The sequence below is a fragment of the Neophocaena asiaeorientalis genome, unplaced genomic scaffold (assembly GCF_003031525.2).
Source record: "Neophocaena asiaeorientalis asiaeorientalis breed wild unplaced genomic scaffold, Neophocaena_asiaeorientalis_V1.1 scaffold418, whole genome shotgun sequence".
Classification (NCBI taxonomy): Eukaryota; Metazoa; Chordata; class Mammalia; order Artiodactyla; family Phocoenidae; genus Neophocaena; species Neophocaena asiaeorientalis.
The window spans coordinates 3,349,059-3,367,536 of record NW_020175731.1 but is presented as its reverse complement, the minus strand read 5'-3'; the positions used below and the strand labels follow the sequence as shown (position 1 = coordinate 3,367,536).

Here is an 18,478-nt window from a genome sequence, read left to right as displayed (position 1 = left end):
AGCACAGGCTCCGGATGCGCAGGCTCAGCGGCCATGGCTCACGGGCCCAGCCGCTCCGCGGCACGTGGGCTCTTCCCAGACCGGGGCACGAACCCGTGTCCCCTGCATCGGCAGGCGGACTCTCAACCCCTGCGCCACCAGGGAAGCCCATCTAGTAAATTTTAAGTTACATTTAGGGTAGCCTTTGATTAATCATTGACCCTTGAACAAACTTCACTTCTTTTAACGTTTTAGATTGCACTTAAAATCTCATATACTTAATGTCCTTTTTGAGTACTTCAGATGTCTGATTAACAAACACTTAAATAATATAAATCTAATACCTCAATGACATTGTTTCTTAAATGCACCAATATTATATGTAAACGTAGAAGATTTCAACTTCAAATCTCAAGTCAAATAAATTGTTCAATTAAATCCTTCTTATTGGTAAGGCAGGGTAACTCCTCCCACTTGAGTAGGTCAAAATCTTAAAAATATTAATCTTATGGGTTTTCTTCTTAAACATTTCCGTACTTATTTAAAATAATAGCCATATTGAGATATAATTTACATATAAACTTCACTTACTCTAAGTGTAGAAATCATTGAATTATAGTATGTTTGCAGAGTTCTACAACCATCACCACAATCTAATTTTAGAACGTTTCCATCACCCTAAAATGAACTTTCGCATCTATTTACTGTTCCTTGCCTCCCTACCCCCAGCCTTAGACAACTGCTAGCCTACTTTCTGTGTCTTTATATTTGCCTGTTTTGGACTTTTTTGGTACTTAATTTGAAATCATGCTGGGTTTTTAAGGAAGCAGTTTTGACATCTCAAACAATTTTGGGGTCACCTCCTGCAATTTTTGGGGTTACTGCCTCCATGGCTGGAAGCGTCTTTGTGAGCCGACCCCTGGCCGGGGAGCTGAGCTCTGCCTCCGAGTGGGGGGCTCTTGTAACCCATGACCCAGACTCAAGTCACTTACTGCCTAATTCAAATGTCTCCCCACGGAAGACCAGACCCCATCTGGTGGCTTCATTCCATTCTGATTCCCTGCCCACCCACTGGGCTCACTGCTGTAAGACCCAGTGAAAGTAACAGCTGACTGTAGACCGTGGTGTCTTGCTCCAAGGCCACAGTTCTGAGGTCACGCCCAGCGAGCCACGCTCCTGTGACCACCTAGCATCCTCACAGCGCCCACTCATAGGCCACCAGTCAAGGCACTCCCCCAGCAGCCTCTTGGCCCATCTCAGGTTCACGCTCCGTGTCCTGGTGAGACAGCTTAGAAAGCAAAACCCCAGCAGGGACTCAACCAGATATTTGTACCTCCACGTTCATAGCGGTATTATTCACAGCAGCCAAAAGGTTAGAGGCAACCCAGGTGTTCATCAGTGGATGAATAGATAAACAAAAATGTGGATATACATACAGTGGAATTTCATTCAGCCTTCGAGGGAGATTCTGACATACCGTGGATGAACCTTGAAGACATTATGCTAAGTGACATAAGCCAGACACATAAAGGACAAATACTGTTTGATTCCACTTACATGAAGTCCCTAGAGGAGTCAAACTCATAAGGACAGAAGGTACACTAGAATGGTGGTTGCTAGAGGAGAGGTGATAAGCAGGCAGGTGGGTCACGTGGGCCTCCTGGGCCATAGAAAGGACTCTGGATTTTGTTCTAAGATGGTGGGGAGACTTCGGAGCAGAGAGGATGTTGTGAACGGGTTTATATTTTGAGAAGATTATTCTGGCCACTGATACGGAATAGGGTAGGGAGGCCAAGACGGCAGCAGGGAGACCAGTTAAGAGGACTTCGTCCTAGCCCCAGGGGCGGTGATGATGGCTCGGACCAGGTGTTTGGGACCAAGATGAGCTGATGGGGGGAGTGGGTGATGGCAGGTAAGGCACAGGAATTAAGAATGACTCCTGGCTGTTGAGTCTGCCCAGCTGGGTGCATAGTGGTGGTGTTTACCGCAGTGGGGAACATCGGGGAGGGGGACGTTTTAGGGGTGGAAGTCATGAGTTCTCCTTATCAGTGTTTATTGCATTCAGCAGCCCCAAGCTGAACCTAAACGAGCACTCTTATCCCTGACCTGATTCTTTCAAGATGTCTAAGTTGGGGAGTTTTAAACCATGTCTCACGACCCATTGGTAGGTTGTAAAATCATTTTAATGAGGGCTTCCCTGGTGGCGCAGTGGTTGAGAGTCTGCCTGCCGATGCAGGAGACACGGGTTCGTGCCCCGGTCCGGGAAGATGCCACATGCCGTGGAGCGGCTGGGCCCGTGAGCCATGGCCGCTGAGCCTGTGCGTCCGGAGCCTGTGCTCCGCAACGGGAGAGGCCACAACAGTGAGAGGCCCGCGTACTGAAAGAAAAAAAAATCATTTTAATGAGTTGTACTAATATTAAAGAAAAATAGAAGAGAACAGAAAATATCAGAGCATCACATATAAACTGGGTTCAAAAGGAGAAAGGGACAAGAAACAGGAGTCCCGAGACCCTTGTTCTAGCCATCTCTGCCTCTAATGAGCCATGGGGCCTGGAGTGAGTCCCTTATGCCCCTGTGTCCATTGCCTCACCTGTGAAATGGGGCTGGGGTGAGGAGGGCTCCGCTGGATTCACCCCATCCTCCCCCCTTTTCTCTCCTTCAACTCTTGCATGCTCTCTCAGTAGGCGGACCACAAACCGTACTGGCCAGAAAGGTCATCACTGAGCTTTGCTTCCTGCCATATCTGTTGTTCAGTCAGAACCAGTTCCGAGGGTGCTTCTCCCCAGCTGTACATACCCAGGCCCTTCACTGGTGTGGGAGTCATTGGACCAGCCGGTCTCTAAAGACCCTGCTTGTCCTAAATGTGCCTCTGTCTGCACTAACCTATCTGGTCGGCAGCTGGCCGCACTTGGGCAGGGACCTTGTGCTTTTTGGAAGCCGGCACAACCCTCTGCTCTGGGCACGTTTTCACAGAAGGGCCAGGATCATCTAAAAGAGGGGGTGGTTTGATTGCCATGGATTTTGGTGAGTGTATGTGATAGCCGAGTTCTTCTCCCAGCAGGTAAGTGTTGCAGTGTATACGGTATATTCTTCAAAGCCGAGTGTCAGAGTCCCTTAGTGGAGGGTTTCTATGTAGCAAATCTCCTGGCTTTTAGATGCAGCTGTGCTCTTTCTCTTCTTGTGTTATACCAAGCGCATTCACCTAATTCTTAGATTTAGACCCTTGACCTTCATCTCTGCAAAGTTTAATTCATTTTAGTTCTACAGCCACAGGTTAGACATCAGGAGCTTTGAGGAGCTTACAGTAAGTAGGAGGGGAGATTGACATGGGAATTAACTATAGTAAGGGTTCAGATTAGTCCCAAGTCAAAACCCCAGATCCCTCATTATTCTAGCTGCTTGCAGGGTCTCCAGTAAGGAGAAGCAGATCTGGAGATGTTTTTGAATGGCTCTGGGATGTCCCTGTTGGAGGGACTGTGAGAAGGAAGGAATAGGAAGTTGGAAAATTGAAGTTTATTAATCAGGTATTAATGGCAGCTTAGGCTGTACCCGGCTCCCACCTCAGTGTTTGGGGCTCCTGAAAAGTCACCTGTGAACACAAGTGTGCTGAGTGTCTATAAAACACCTGAAGGTCCTGGTTAGCTGGAGAACACCGGATCAATATTCAGGACTGCTTTTTTTTTTTTTTTGCGATACGCGGGCCTCTCACTGTTGTGGCCTCTCCCGTTGCGGAGCACAGGCTCCGGACGCGCAGGCTCAGCGGCCATGGCTCACGGGCCCAGCCGCTCCGCGGCATGTGGGATCGTCCCAGACCAGGGCACGAACCCACGTCCGCTGCATCGGCAGGGGGACTCTCAGCCACTGTGCCACCAGGGAAGCTTATTGATTGATTGATTTTTTGATTTTGGGGGGCTGTGTTAGGTCTTCATTTCTGTGCGAGGGCTTTCTCTAGTTGTGGCGAGCGGGGGCCACTCTTCATCGGGGTGCGCGGACCTCTCACTGTCGCGGCCTCTTCCGTTGTGGAGCACAGACTCCGGACGCACAGGCTCAGCGGCCATGGCTCACGGGACCAGTTGCTCCGCAGCATGTGGGATCCTCCCGGACCGGGGCTCGAACCCGTGTCCCCTGCGTTGGCAGGCAGATTCTCAACCGCTGCGCCACCAGGGAAGCTAGGGCTTTTTTAACCTGCGGTTCTCCAGGGAGACCTCCTGCTGTCCTGTGCTTAGAAATTAGGAACTTTGAGTCAGAAGGGACTCAGACATCTTCTGGTTTGACCTCGTCACCTGACCAAGGAGAAATCTGAGGCCCAGGGAGACTGCGTTCAAAGGGGGGAGACGCTTCGTGGGGTGGCAGAGCTGGGGGATCAGGCCTCTGACTTTTCCCATGGATGGTTCTGGGTGCCAGGTCCCAGTTAATTTTACATTTTCATTTAATTCCCACAACCACCCTAAGATTTAGGCATGATTGCTGCATTTTAACATTGAGTTTCAGAGATGAGGACATTAAGCCAGTGTCCCAAGACTCACCTAGAACTTGAATCTGGCTCCAGTGGACTCCACCTACTGAACCTCATTCCACAGGGTGCTGCTGGGTGACCATCTCATCCCCGTGCGCCTTCAGCACAGTGACGTCTGAAGCGGATGGGGGAGAGCTGTGATGTAGGGCCTTTCAGGGCGAACTGTGGGTCCCACAGCTGAAAGCGGCATGGCCTGTCCTGTCGGAAGTGGCTCCCTCTCAGGGAGTCGGGTATCGCTTGCCCTTCTCCTGATTTGATGAGATTGACTCAGACACTGCCGCATTCCAACATCCTTTTGACAGACGGGCTGGACCGTACTGGACCAGGGCACCAGCACGAATTGGTGCATTGGGAGAAAACACCTCTGTAATTGCATCACTGCTGTGCGCTCAGAGCGTGCGGTGACAGAGGAAGCATGCCCAGGCTGTTAGCAAATGAGGGGATTTGAAAAGTGTCCGGAGTCTGCTGAGTGTTAGGGCTGTTTGGCCAGTGGGAGGAGTGCAGACCCATCTGGACTTGGGTGATTTAGTACAGAAGTGCCTCACCTCGAATGTTGAGGGAAGTGAGAGCACTGATTTTTGTGGTGGGAGCTCTAAGTGTAAATGCATCTTTGCCTGCCTTTAGCGATAGCATGATAAGGTGATGAAGACCTCCAGTTCCAGAAACAACTTAGGTTTGAATTTGCTACCTGCTCTGCCATTTGCTGGCTGTGTCATCTCGGGTGAGTTACTTAATCTCTCTGAGCCTCTGTTTCCTCAACAGTCAAATGGGAATAAATGCTATTATTCAGTATTTCTAACTAACAGGGTTTTGATGAGAATTAAATGAAGCAACGTAAAAACAAGGCTTAGCCTCAAGTCAGGCATCAGGTACTTGGTAAATTCTCGATAAATGCTAGTTCTCATGATTATTATTATTAACTATTGCTGTATTTTATAAGACCTGAGTTCCAGCCAAGGCTCTGCCACTGGCTGCTTTGGGGACCTTGGCAAGTGTTTCAGCTCTCTGAGTTTCTTCTGTGAATTGAAGGACTGTAATCCAGCGAGAATTCCAATGCATCAAAAGCAAGTTTCCACCCCGGATCCCACAGCATTTTAGTTTTATGTCTTTAGACCCAAATTAACTGCACAGGCAGGGTCACAGGGAACCACTCAGGGAATGAGATGGGCTTCCCTCCTTTGTCACTCGGTAACCTTCTGTCACCTGTTCTCAGCTGACTGAGAGTGGAGCGTCCACTTAAGAACATTCTCTTCATCATAGCATGACGTGGCAAACTTGGGTGGCTTGCTTTTAATTTTAGCTTCATTCATGTATGTTGGAAGAGTGACGGGTCCTGACGTACAATGATTTGACGTACAATTTTTTAACTTTACCATGGTGTGAAATCGATACATATTCAGTGGAAACTGTGCTTTGAATTTGGAATTTTGATCTTTTCCCCAGGTTAGGATATGTGATCTGATCCTCTCTGGTGATGCTGGGGAGCTGCGGGGACCCACAGATCCTGGTGAGCACGCGATCACCAGGATAAACAACCGATACGCTCATAGCCATTCTGCACCCAGACAGCCGCTCCGTTTTTCACTTTCAGTACCGTATTCAATAAATTACATGAGATATTCAACACTTGATTGTAAAATAGGCTTTGTGGGGCTTGCCTGGTGGCGCAGTGGTTGAGAGTCCACCTGCCGATGCAGGGGACACGGGTTCGTGCCCTGGTCCGGGAAGATCCCACATGCCGCGGAGCGGCTGGGCCCGTGAGCCATGGCCGCTGAGCCTGCACGTCCGGAGCCTGTGCTCCACAACAGTGAGAGGCCCGCGTACCGAAAAAAAAAAAAAAAAAAGGCTTTGTGTTAGATGATTTTGCCCAGCTGTAGGCTAATGTAAGTGTTCTGAGCATGTTTTAAGTACGCTAGGCTAAGCCGTGCTGTTTGGTAGGTTAGGTGTATTAAATGCATCTTAGGCTTAACAATATTTTCAACTTACGCTGGGTTTATTGAGACATAATCTCATCCTAAGTCAAGGAAGATCTGCGTACCCAACTGTTTCCGGGTCCAAGAAATCATACTGTGAATTGAACCAATTAGATTCTTATAAAATGGTCTTGCATTTCATTGATTTGAGTTTAGAAAGGAGAAAGCACGTGCTGTAGCTAAATAAAACTTGTGGTGGCAGGTGGGCAGCGGAAGGCCACCGTTCAGTGTCCTCAGGGACTCTCCTTTCTTAGGGCTTTTGATCATCAGACCTTTCATTTTCAAAGGAAAAAAATAACAGCAGCCTGTTGATACCGGCAGATTCCTTTTTCCACAGCAGGAAACAATCTGATAAGTGTAAAGGAAGCCTTAAATCCTAGATCATTCGTGAACCTCTTTGAGTACCTACTGTGTGCCAAGCATCAGAGAAACAACACAGATAAGATGGAGAGGGTTTACTTACTTAATGTCTGGCATATCCTAGGTGCTTAATAAAATTTTCAGTAAGAAAATGAATATGGGCATTAACTGTTAGTAGTTTGGCTGTCACATCACATCATTTTGATGACTCGTGTAACACTGGGTTACATTTTAAATCACCTGTCCTAGAAGCAGTCAGCCAACCAGGCCTGGGGCCAGGAGGAAACTGTTGAGATGGTGGACTTGACACCTGCCGTTGGCCCAGCATAGCAGCCGAGAGCATGGGCTGCCTATGTCAGAATGCTGTCTTCATCTCTTCCTAGTCACGAGACCTAGGCGAGTTCCCTAACCTTATTGTGCCGCAGTGTTCCCATCTGTAGATTGGGGACAGTAGTGGGCCCACCCCATAGGGTTGTTATGTGGATTGAATGTGTGCTCTGCTCGGTGCACTGTGGGTGCCCTCCAGATGTTAGCTGCCACCCTCTGCGTGTGGTGGTCACTCGACCTCCTCTGATGCATTAGGCACACAGGATAAATAAACCCATGTGCGTGATTGCTGGCCCTTCCTTTGCCTCCCAGGCCTTAGCAAGTAGGTCCTCATTGCTATCATTTGGGTATGAAAGAGCTCAGTCATCAGGTTGGAGTCTCAGCTTGGCAACTTTCTCCCTGCATGGCCTTGACCTTGGTCAAGTTCCTGAGGTTAAGGGAGGCTCAGAGAGGTTATCTGGAAAATACAGGTACTTCTTTTACTGTGTGAAAGATTACGCTGAACCAAGTGCCTGGCACACAAGGCGTACTCCGTAAATGGTGGGATTGTGATCATCCCCATAAAAAGCACCTAAGGACCTGGCTTTTGTGGCCTGGGGTGCCAGAGCTGGTTGGTGGGGCCCCCACTGAAGTTACAGGCTAGGCCTGCAGGAGGCCCCGAGGCCGGCCGGCCTTGGGAAAGGGCCCACACGGTCAAACCACTTTAAAGGCCTTGTAGTAGAAAAAGAAACCAATTAAATAATACTGCCCCCCATAAAAGCTGAGTTTTAATGGGTTCTGTGGTGGGGTTTTCTCCGTGGCGGTCTCATAGCCATAGGTCTTGGGGAGACGGTCTGCCTCTTTGGGGGCAGTTCAATCTTGCACTGCGTGGGCATAATTTTACAAGTTTTACGGCTGTTTTGTCTCCCCTGAAGTGTTGGCCCTCCTGCGTGCGATTAACAGTTTACCTCGTTTTGGGTGGAAATGAAAAGTGAAGTAATAAATTAAAGAAAAACACAAGGTGGATTTTTCCCCTCTTGTGGAGACACCCGTGGAAGAACAAAGAACCAGTGTCTTCTCGGACCACTTACTCAGATTCTAATGGCTTTTATGTGTAGACATTTGCCCGCAGGATCCCCTCCTCCCCAGAGAGGGCTACAGGGCACGTTGGGTGTGTTTGGGGCTTGTACTGCCTACCCCAGGGCAGCGGTCAGCAAACGACTGCCCAGGGGCCACATCCAACCCACCGCCTCTTTTTGTGAAGTGATTGGGAAAAGAAAAAAATCCAAAGAAGATTTCCTGACACATAAGAATTACATAGACTTCAGGTTTCAGTGCCAGAAATGGAGCTCTATTGGCACCTCATCCCGCCCGTTCGTTTGTGTGTCGTCTGGAACTGCTTCTGCCCTGCCCCAGCTGAGTTGAGAAGTTTCCATATACTGTGTGGTGCAAAGCCAAATACTCTCTTGCCCTTTATGGAAAAGGTTGGCTGACCCTGCTCTAGGAGGTAAAGGAAGTGAGAGAAAACAGCTTCAAGTTTCTTGGAATTGATGATTTATTCTCAGGGTTTCCATGGGGCTCAAAGTGACAAGTCAAGGGGGAATTGCATGAGAAGGAGTCAGTTCTCCTGGAGACCTTCCAGAGGAATCAGCTGCTTGTGGAGATGGCTCTCCTTGCTATTCTGACCTCAGGTTGGCTTCTGAGCAGAGGGGCCTGAGTTATCCCCCTCTGGCCAGCCCTCCCCGTCTGCCTGGCTTTCCTGTAAGACCCCCGAAGCCCGGCTTGAGGTCTGGTAACTTCTCATCAGCTCCCTTGATGATTCGAGAATAAAGAAGTTTCCACCTTCCCTCCCAGGAGGCAAGTGCTTTTTGTCATAAATTCTGTGCAGACCTAGTTGATGATCTCCAATAGCTTCAGAAATTTGTAACAGACACTTTTTGGCCAGCCCCTGGCTTAAGCATTCTGCATATAGTAGTAACTCATTTAATCCTCACAACCAACGCAGGGAGTGAGGTCCTCTTCTCACCCCCATTTTACAGAGGAAGAAACAGGCACAGAAAGGTTAGGTATCTTGCTTAAGGTCACACAGCAGGTGTGAGGTAGAGCCAGGATCCAAACCCAGGCTGTCTGCTCAGGAGTGTCCTGCCTACTGCCACTACACTGGGGGAATTCTTTAGGCCTGTGAAAGGATCTGCTTTCCTTGTTCCCCCCCCTGCCCCTACAATGTCATTCCACAGGAAAATGGCCTCCTGTATGAGAAGGAAGCACTTGTTCCTTCGTTAATTCATCCCTCCCCCCTCCTTCTCCCTCCCTTGTCAGGAGGGTGACTATGTATTAAACTCTGTGCAAGGGACTTCACAAGTGAGGGGGTTTTGTGAACAAGAAGAATGAAAAAGGAATCTTTTTTCCTTTGAAAAACAGTTCTTAGTATCCTCAAAGCTGTTGGGTTTTTGAGAAGTTCACTTAATTCCTCCTCTTTTATTCATTGTAAGTGCTCATCCTTACAATGAGAAGCATAAACCGTAAATCTCATCCAGAACCATAAACCCTCATCCTTTCTGCCTCAAGCTGATATTGTCATTAACAATAATGTAATGTACAAGAGGCTTTGGGGAGGCCGGCCCTCTGACTCACCCAGTGGGAAGAGCCCGCCTGGGGAAGGCCCTGCGCCGTTCTCCCCCTTGACACCCCGAAAGAGGGCTTCCGCAGGGGCTCGGGAGCCAGGAATAAGAGCTCGTAACTGATTGTGGAGGGAGAAGGCTGCCGAATTTTAAAAATATCACCAAGTCTGGCGTTGGTAGAACTCGCTGTCTTGGGACAGCAGTTACAATGTCATCTGCAAAAGTTCAGGGTTTTAGGTGCTTGTCTTGTTTTCTGAAGGATTTGCTGGGCAGAATTTTCAGCATTATTTATGTCCTTCTGGGTGTGGACAAGCCTGAAGGCCAGGGAAGACCCATGGGCCCCCATGGCACCAGGCAAAGGATCAGCTCAGCCGGAAGCCTGTTCTCTCTCTTCCTTCCCCAGCTGTTTCTTCTTCCCTCCTCTGTGCCCTTTTCTTGGTCAGACAGCAAACGTTTGTTGCTCATTTCTGATGCGCCTTCACTTTCTCTCCTCAGTCATGCGGAGGAGCCCCTTCGGTGTGGACATCTGCTGCCGGAAGGGGTCCCGAAGCCCCCTGCAGGAACTCTACAACCCGACCCAGGTAAGCCCTGGAAATGTCCTTGCTTCTCGGCTTGGTCTCCATGTGTCAATTTTTTGGGGGGCGGAGAGGGATTGAAAAACGCCCTAATTCTGGTCTTTGGGGATTTGAAACTTCCCTCCACTGCCTGGCATTTTACCTTCAGTGGTTGCTTTCTTGGTTACCCTTTTGCTCTAGAATGGCTCTGAAATTCTAGTGAGAGGTATTTAGAATGAGAGGAACAGCTTGGTAGAATGTGGGGCAGAGCTTTCAGACCTGCCCAGGTTTGGGATCCCTGAGAGCCATACAGTTGCAGGTGCCAGGAAGGGGACTCTGAAGTTGCAGAGCCTGCCAGGCTGTGCAGTCTCCCCCGTGACACCCCCAAAGAAGGCTCACATGGGGGTGAACTCAACACCCAGCTCCCATATCTGGTTATTTAGAGCCCAACGATGTCCCCAGGAGTTGCACCTCACTGCGGCAGTTTGACAGGACTCCCTTGGGTGGGGAGACTTTTTGCTTAAGTGACTGTCGCAATAAGTTGGACTTGATTACGAAAAGAGTTCCTCTCTGAGCAAAATAAGCTCCAACCGAGGTAAAGTGCCCTCCATGGAAAGCTAGGAGCAAAGGGAGGAGGCCTGGTTGCCACGGTGATGGCCTTGTTGGTGTGTGTGTCGGTCTTGACGTGGAGACTCCAAGGCTGGTCCTTTTGCGGGAATATGAAGTAGCTTGTGATGCCAAGAACTGGTGAATGAACAGCTAGTGGCCCGTTAGCTGACTTTGACAGCTGGGGAGAAAGGGGGGAAAATGTACTGCTTTGGCTGTAATCTTTGAACTTTATTTTGTATCAAATTCTTGACTTAGTATATCTGGGGACCAAGGTGCTTGTTAGAGGAAGAAACTGCTTGGTTCCCCCAAAGTGATGAATTCCCAGAAGTCTTGCAAAGGGACGAGCCTGAGAACTTTCTGAGTCCACATCTCTATCCTGTCTTTCACCCGTACTCCCGTCTGGAAAAATGGGCTCCTGAATTTGTGCAGAATGGGTGGCCTAACCATGTTAGTTCACTCCCCTATCCGCCCACCACTTTGGAGCTCAGTGTGATGGGGCCAGATTCGCCAGGTGATTGCAAACTCAGATTGCCTGAGGCCTCCTTTACTGGGTTCTCTGGTGACGCAGCAGGGAATTTGTATTTTGTTTTGTTTTTGTTTTAATTTTTATTGAAGTATAGTTGATTTACAATGTTGTGTTAGTTTGAGGAATACCGTATAGTGATTCAGTTATATATATATATTCTTTTTTTTTACATTCTCTTCCATTATAGGTTATTACAAGATATCGAGTATAGTTCCCTGTGCTACATACAGTAGCTCCTTGTTGGTTATTTTGTATTTGGGTTTTGTTTGGTGCCCAAATAATCTGATTATTACAGACTAGTCTCCCAGCCTGTTCACACATTGGTCTTAGGGAAGAGGATTTCTGGTAAGCCATGTTGAAAACAACACATGCTATTGAGATGCAAAGCATCCCTCTCTTTTAGTTGACATCCTCTGTTCTCAGATCATTTTCTACGTCAAAACCAAACCATTGAAGTGCTCCTTCTTTCCTGAGGAAATTTTATGGGCAGCATATGGGTGTCATGGGAGGAGCTATTTCTGAAGTAGATGCCCCTGTGGACAGGAGGTCCGTGGACTACGTCTGTGCCTGTCACTATTGTGTCCCTGTAGTGGGTGGCCCCAAATATCTGTGACTGAAAGAATGAAAGTCCAGGTTTAAATTCCTACTTCACCTCCAGCTGGTTGTGCAGCCTTCCATACATGATGAGTCCTCTGTAGGGGTCAGCTTTCCCATCTCTCTGGAACGTTGGGAGGCTAAAATAATTCTAATGTGTCAGGGGCTATGTAAATATGATCCGTCATCACCACGGTCATGAGAATGGCTTCACTCGTGGAAACCTTGATTTTAAGAGTCAGGCCTGGGTTCGAAGCCTGGTCTCCTCATTTATCAGCTGTGTGAATGGGCACAAGACATGTAACCCCTCGGAGACGGCCTTTCTCCCTTATAACACGGTGCTGACAATTCCTGCCTTGCAGCCTTCCATGAGAAGATGTACCTAGCTCAGTGCCTTTTATGGAGTTTGCTTGTTCCCAGATTCATTCCTGCATTCACTCATTCATTTCTTCACACACTCTTACGAGTGCCCACTATGTGTAGCACAGTGCCAGGCACTGGCCGCAGAAGGGTGAGCAAGGGGCTGTGTGTGGTTAGCCTTCCATGTAGGGGCTGTGTGTGGTTAGCCTTCCATGTCTGGTTCTCCTTGTTATCCCAGAGCTGGCTTGAGTGGGTTATCTGGTGAGGGGGACCCTGCTTGGTCCATTTGTAAACCAATCAGAGGAGAGAGAACCTTCCTGGGTAGAGCTCATCCCTTCCATCTGGTGATGTTGGGTTCAGATGCTCACTTAGAAGCCTAGGACCCGGGAGGGAAGATGGGGCTGGAGAGGCAGCTCTGGGAGCCATTTGTGAGCGCCTAGGTGGGTGAGTCGTCAGCCTCCATCAAGCACTCATGGGCAAGCTGTCTGGCCCCTTTTGCTGGTAGCCAGGAAAATGTCCCTGCAGGAGGATCTCCCTGTTTCCTCGGGATGTTGTCCCGGGATGTTTTTTCTTAGGCTGGTTTCCTTTACAAGCTGCAATTATGTTCTCCTCCCATGCACGTTCCGTCGGTGGTGCTTCTCAGAGAAACCGTCTTGGTGACCTTTGGGGCTGCCGTGGGCCGGGGAGCTCAGAGGAGAGAAGGGCGCAGGAGCTTCTGTTGAGTAGGGTTTTGTGTCCCTGAGACATTAGCAAACATTGCATCCGTTGGGGCTTGCTTGTGGTTTCTCGTGTTCCCCTACCGGCCAAGCTGTGCAAGCCGCTAAGCCTGGATTGATGTTATCACAGAGGCAGATGACAAGCCCTGTAATTGCTAGAAACCGAACTGCTGCCGGAGATGCTGTTTCCCCATTTTATGTTGGTTGGTGATTTGCGTTTGATATATAATGGTGAAAATAGGAACTGTTTATTTTAGATGATAAGAAAACCAACATAATGGCGGGAAGCACCATCTTAGTTAGCAGGTACTGGTACTGTAGGCCAGATGCTATCTAGATGCCTACAAACATCTCGTGGAGTGCTGGTATTAAGCCCCGCGCTAGGTAGTGCACCCCCACTTTAGGCTGAGGAGCTTGTCACACAGCTTGTAAGAAGCAGAGGAAAGATTCAAGTCCAGGACGGACTCCAGATGCATTTATCTCCATGCTGTATTCACTGTCACCGGCAGAGTTCTCTTGGCAGGAATTACCCCATACAAAAAAAAGAGAGAGAGAGGGAAAAAAATCTTATCCAGATTTTCACTGGACAAAGTCTTAAAAGCTCCCTTAGGAAAATTGGCTATAATCCGATTTTAGTGTCCAAGGTTTTCTTATTTTAGTGCCTCACAAACCCCTAACCATTAAAACAACAATTGGTGGAAAAAAAGTTTGTAGTTGATATTCTTAGAAAAACTGCACTCTGATGTCTTATAATTTTCCTGGTTCTCTGCTGTCTTCCTGGCCCCAAAATAAAACGTAATTGCTGATCAGATCAGCTGGCGTCAAGTCACCGAAAGTTCAGAAGCCGCCAGCTGCATATTTGTGGGCCGAGCACATCTGTGGGCCGCCCGGCTCAGCTCAGACTGCAGGGCAGAGCCATGCCGTCAGCCATTAACAGGGCATAATTGCGCCTAAAATGCCAGCGAGGGTGAGACAGCTTGTCCTGCCTCGCCCGCCTCCCGGTCCTCTCGTGGGTTCCCTGAAGTCTTCCCAGCATCACTCATGTGGTTCAGCCCTGCCCCGCCTGGTTCTTTCTTTAGCGTTTATACTTGCTCTGTGATTACCACGTTCTGAGAATATAGATACTCAGCCCAGGGGCTGACCAGGAACTCCTAAGTGCTGAGTCTAGGAGGTCTTCACTCATGCACCAGTGGCGTACGGGCCTTCCTAGGGGCCTCTGAGGACCAGTCAATATAATATTTTGACCAGTCAACATTTTATTATAATAATAAAATTGGATCTTCATTGGTGCAATCTTCAATGTGTTAAAAGTAAATTTACTTCTCCATAAGGTAGGCTCGAGGAGGAAGGATGGAGAGAGGGAGAGAAGGGAGGTAGGAAGGGAGAAAGAAAGGAAGAGAGTTACTGTTCATTGAATGTATAATACACATCAGTGACTCTTCTAGGTGTTTTCCACACGTATCTAATGGAATCTTCACAACAATCCTAAAATCTGATAGCCCCATTTTTCAGATAAGTTAACTGAAGCCCGGAAGGACTGAGCAATTTGCCAGGGTCCCCCAGTCCCTAAACGGTAGTGCCGGCTCTATCTGACCTGGCGAGACAGTGGGAGGGAAAGAGCCTATCCCGTTATCTTTCCCAGGGGGAAAAATGCTCCCTTGAGGTTCTTTTTCATGGTAACTCAAGCTGAGATCTGGGACGTGTTCCGGATAGTTGTAAAATTCCCAAAGGCAGGGGCCAAGGCTCATGGAGTGGTATGGAATGCACAGTAGATGTCCAATAAACAATTGCAGATTTTTTTTTTTTTTTCTCACAGAACATGGTATTTTTGGAGGGGCCTTTGTCTCCTGGCTGGAACCAGATTAAGCAGGAGTCACCCCCAAGAACTCTGCTGTAGGATAGCACAGCTTGGTGGCATTTGGAAGTTGGGGTCTTTGATTAAAGTTTTAGATTGAAAAAAGCTTGAATTGTCCAAGGGAGGGTGGGAAACTCTTCTAGCTCCAACCTAAATAGTTTTCTGAGCAAGGCTTGCCAAGATTCGTTTTGTCTACAGATGCTCATAGGATAAACAGGAAAAAGACGTGGGGAAGAGAGGCGTGTAGGTAAGAGAACATGACAAGTGCTTGTGTGATCGAAGCATTCTGAAAGGTTATGGGAGAATCAGGAGTGAGCAGTTAACCCTTTGAGGCACAGGGCACAGTGCGAGGCTTTCTAGAGGAGATGGCATTTGAGCCGGGCCTCTGAGGACACATCAGACTTCACCGGACAGAGAAGAGGGAACAGCCTCCCGGAGCAAAGGAACAGCAGGAGTGAGGTGCACAGGTGGGACGGTCCACGGCGCATTCAGAGAATGACGAGGGGTTTGTAGCTGGCGTGAAAGAGCATGTTGGAAGCTGATTGGAGAGAAGGCAGGAGAGGCAGGTTGGAACCAGCTGGATAAGGCTCATTTGCCCTTCTGGAGGGTTTGGTCTTCAGCCACCGGCAGGTTGGTGGTCCCAAGGAGCCCCCTGGAGATGGTGTGCACCTTACAAACCAGCGGCTGCTTCTCACTTGGCCACTTGTTAACTCCGGGGCCTCTCTAAGGAGGTCTGGCCCCTCCTGGCCGCAACCTCCTCACCTGTAACACGCAGGGGTTGGACTGGACCCGTGCTTCTCAACACCTCCCTGCACTCAGGAGCTTTGAAAAAATGACCAATGCCCAGACCCCCAGAAATTCTGATTTTATTTGTTGGTCTGGGATAGGGCTGGGGTGTCAGTATTTTTCAGATTCCCTAGGTGATTCTGATGGGCACCCAGAGCTCAGAAGCACTGGGTTGGAGATTCTGTAAGGGCCCCTCCAGTTTTAAAATCTTCGATTCTTTGATTCTTGCATAACCCATAACATGAAAAGCAACTCAAAGCATGTGCATCGAGGTTGCTCTCTATCTTTTCTACTGTCTTTGTATATGAAGGCGCGTGTAAATTATTTGTACTGGGCCTCATCCACGAGGACACGGAGACCACGTTCCTTCCTATGCTGCATGGGAGGGAAGGTTGTTGAGTCAACGCCCTGAGTGTTGGAGACTCCTTATGTGAACAAACCCAAAAAGCGGAGCCCTAGGGCAGAATGTTGGGTGGAGCCCTGTGTAAACGAAACCTGAGCCACTTAGCTCTTGATCCCATAAGAAGGAGAACCTAGACTTGTTCCAAGCCAGACATCAGGTGGGCGCTTCTGAAGGATCAGCTTCAGTCGCACAAATAAGCATGAAAGGGAGAAAGGGCTCTCTGCCTTGAGAATCGTTCAGGAAGAACAATGCTGAATGGCCGTGTCCACTGGGGAAGGCAAGAGAGAGCAGACATTGTACAGCCCCCAACTCTGGTCAATTAATCCCTTCATTACCAACCACCTGGTAAATGACGAATCCCTCTAATTATCTTGCATTGACCCAACAGCTGTCTACCAGCCAAAGAGGGATTAATTGATTTAGTTGTGGACCGGCTCCTTATGCAAAGATATTACTTACTGTCAGCCTAGCAGAACGGCAGCTGGCTGGCAAAGATGAAATATTACATCAGCTTGATCTTACATACAGCACTTGGGAGAATGCTTCATTATTAATTGCAAATTACAATAGATGAGCGGGGTCCATTGCGAAACCCGGGGACAATGGGCCGCCTTTTCCACTGTGGCCGGTGGCTTCATTATTCTTGAACCAGGGAAGGTGCCCTGGTCGGATTTCCAGTCAAGCCTGGACAGATGGCGAATCTAGAGTCGGACGCAGTTCGGGTTGAAAGAGGTGATTGGATGCTGGAAGGAAGGGCGGGATCCCAGCCCAGGTGTATGACGTGGGGCAATTGCTTAACCTCTGGAAGCCTCGATGTCCTTATCTGTAAAATAGGAGCATGCTACCAGTCTTGCAGGTTTGTGAGATTCAAAATCATGTATGAAAAGCACCTAGGATGGTGCCCAGGGCAGAGTTGGTGATAGTCAGTAGCCGTTAGTGATCTGGGTTGAGTTAGGTCACCTGGGACTTCCCTTAGGGGGTCTGGGACCATGCTTGGTCCCTGTCCTGCAGGCTCAGACATTTGGCAGGTGTGCACTTGGAATAATAATAATAAGATTATTTTGTTGAATAATAATAAAATAGATGATTTCCTCTTGCCTGGAAGCTACTAGCTAGCTATTCATCACGAGCACTACCTAAAAATTTTGATTTATGTTATGTGTCTGGTAGACTCAGTTATAGGGAAGCTTGCTGTGCTGATTTTTAAGGCTGTGAGTGCCTGTGTGTGTGTGTGTGTGTGTGTGTGTGTGTGTGTGTGTGTGTACACACTCAACCCACATCCTGGAAAATGGGCAGATGCAGCTGTTAAGTTTTAAAGGTCTCCTGTGGTTGTGTCTGTCGTACCCACAGCGCGTAGCTAAGTGGCCTCATTAAGAGTTGTTAAATAAGACCATCTCTGGGCTGTGTTAATGCCATTGATTTCGTCGATTGGTCCGCGTTTCATTCAGGCTGTTTTTATAGGCAGTTGTTCTGTTTCTGGAAGCCTAATTTGACCTAGTATATTCAAATCTGATTAGCTCGGTGCTCTAATGGGGTTTTTCTGTGTCAGGCTGTGTGGATATAATCTGGCATATTTCAGTGAGAGGAGGGCATTCGAGTGACAAAACAACCTCAGCAATTTCCAAATGGTAACACAGCTGTAAAGTCTGCCATCTTTGGAAAGTTATTTCCTAAATTACCCTCAATTATAAGAGGTCTCTACATAATTTGATTTTTCTGTAAATTATACAACTCAGGGAGCCTCTCAGCCAACTGGATTTTAACCTTGTTGGAATGTGTAGAGCTGAGACAAAGCCCTGGCTTGCTCTCAAATTCTCTGTGGAAAAGATGGGGTGGGGGGATGGGGTGGGGTGGGCATCGGCTTCCCCCCATCCGGCCTCCCTCTTGACCTGCAGGTCTGGTGGGGAGCAGGGTTTCCACCCTGCCTCCACCACGAATTACTGTGGACTCAGGGGCCAACAGCTGAACCTTTTCAAACCCTTCAGACCTTGTTTATAAAGTAGGAATAAAGTACTAACTGTTCAGTTATTAAGGATTAAATTAGAATATATATAGCAAGTTCCGGGCATGTGGCAAGCTGCTCAGTCGATGCTGTTTTTTTAAATTCATATTAGCTCAGATGAAAACTCCTCCAGGAAGCTCCCCCTGATTCCCCCCCCGCCCCCCTTCAAACTCAGGTTAAATGTCCTTCTGGAATGGTGCTGCCTACTCACAATGTAATGTGACTTGTATATGTTATTCGAAATTTTCCAGCAGCTACATTTTAAAAAGTAGAACAAAAACCAGGTGAAATTCATTTTAATAATATACTTTATTTAA

The 18,478-nt window shown here is 48.3% G+C and overlaps 1 protein-coding gene across 10 annotated transcripts in view; it reads left to right on the top strand.

The window, feature by feature from the left end:
- The window catches only part of CHST11 (carbohydrate sulfotransferase 11), a 280,883-nt gene that overhangs the window by 119,393 nt on the left and 143,012 nt on the right, over positions 1-18,478 (top strand). For all 10 annotated transcript variants that reach the window (XM_024732140.1, XM_024732142.1, XM_024732143.1 and 7 more), the window contains one exon: positions 10,252-10,337. In XM_024732140.1, the coding sequence (XP_024587908.1) occupies positions 10,252-10,337 (86 nt within the window). The remainder of the gene's footprint in view (positions 1-10,251; positions 10,338-18,478) is intronic.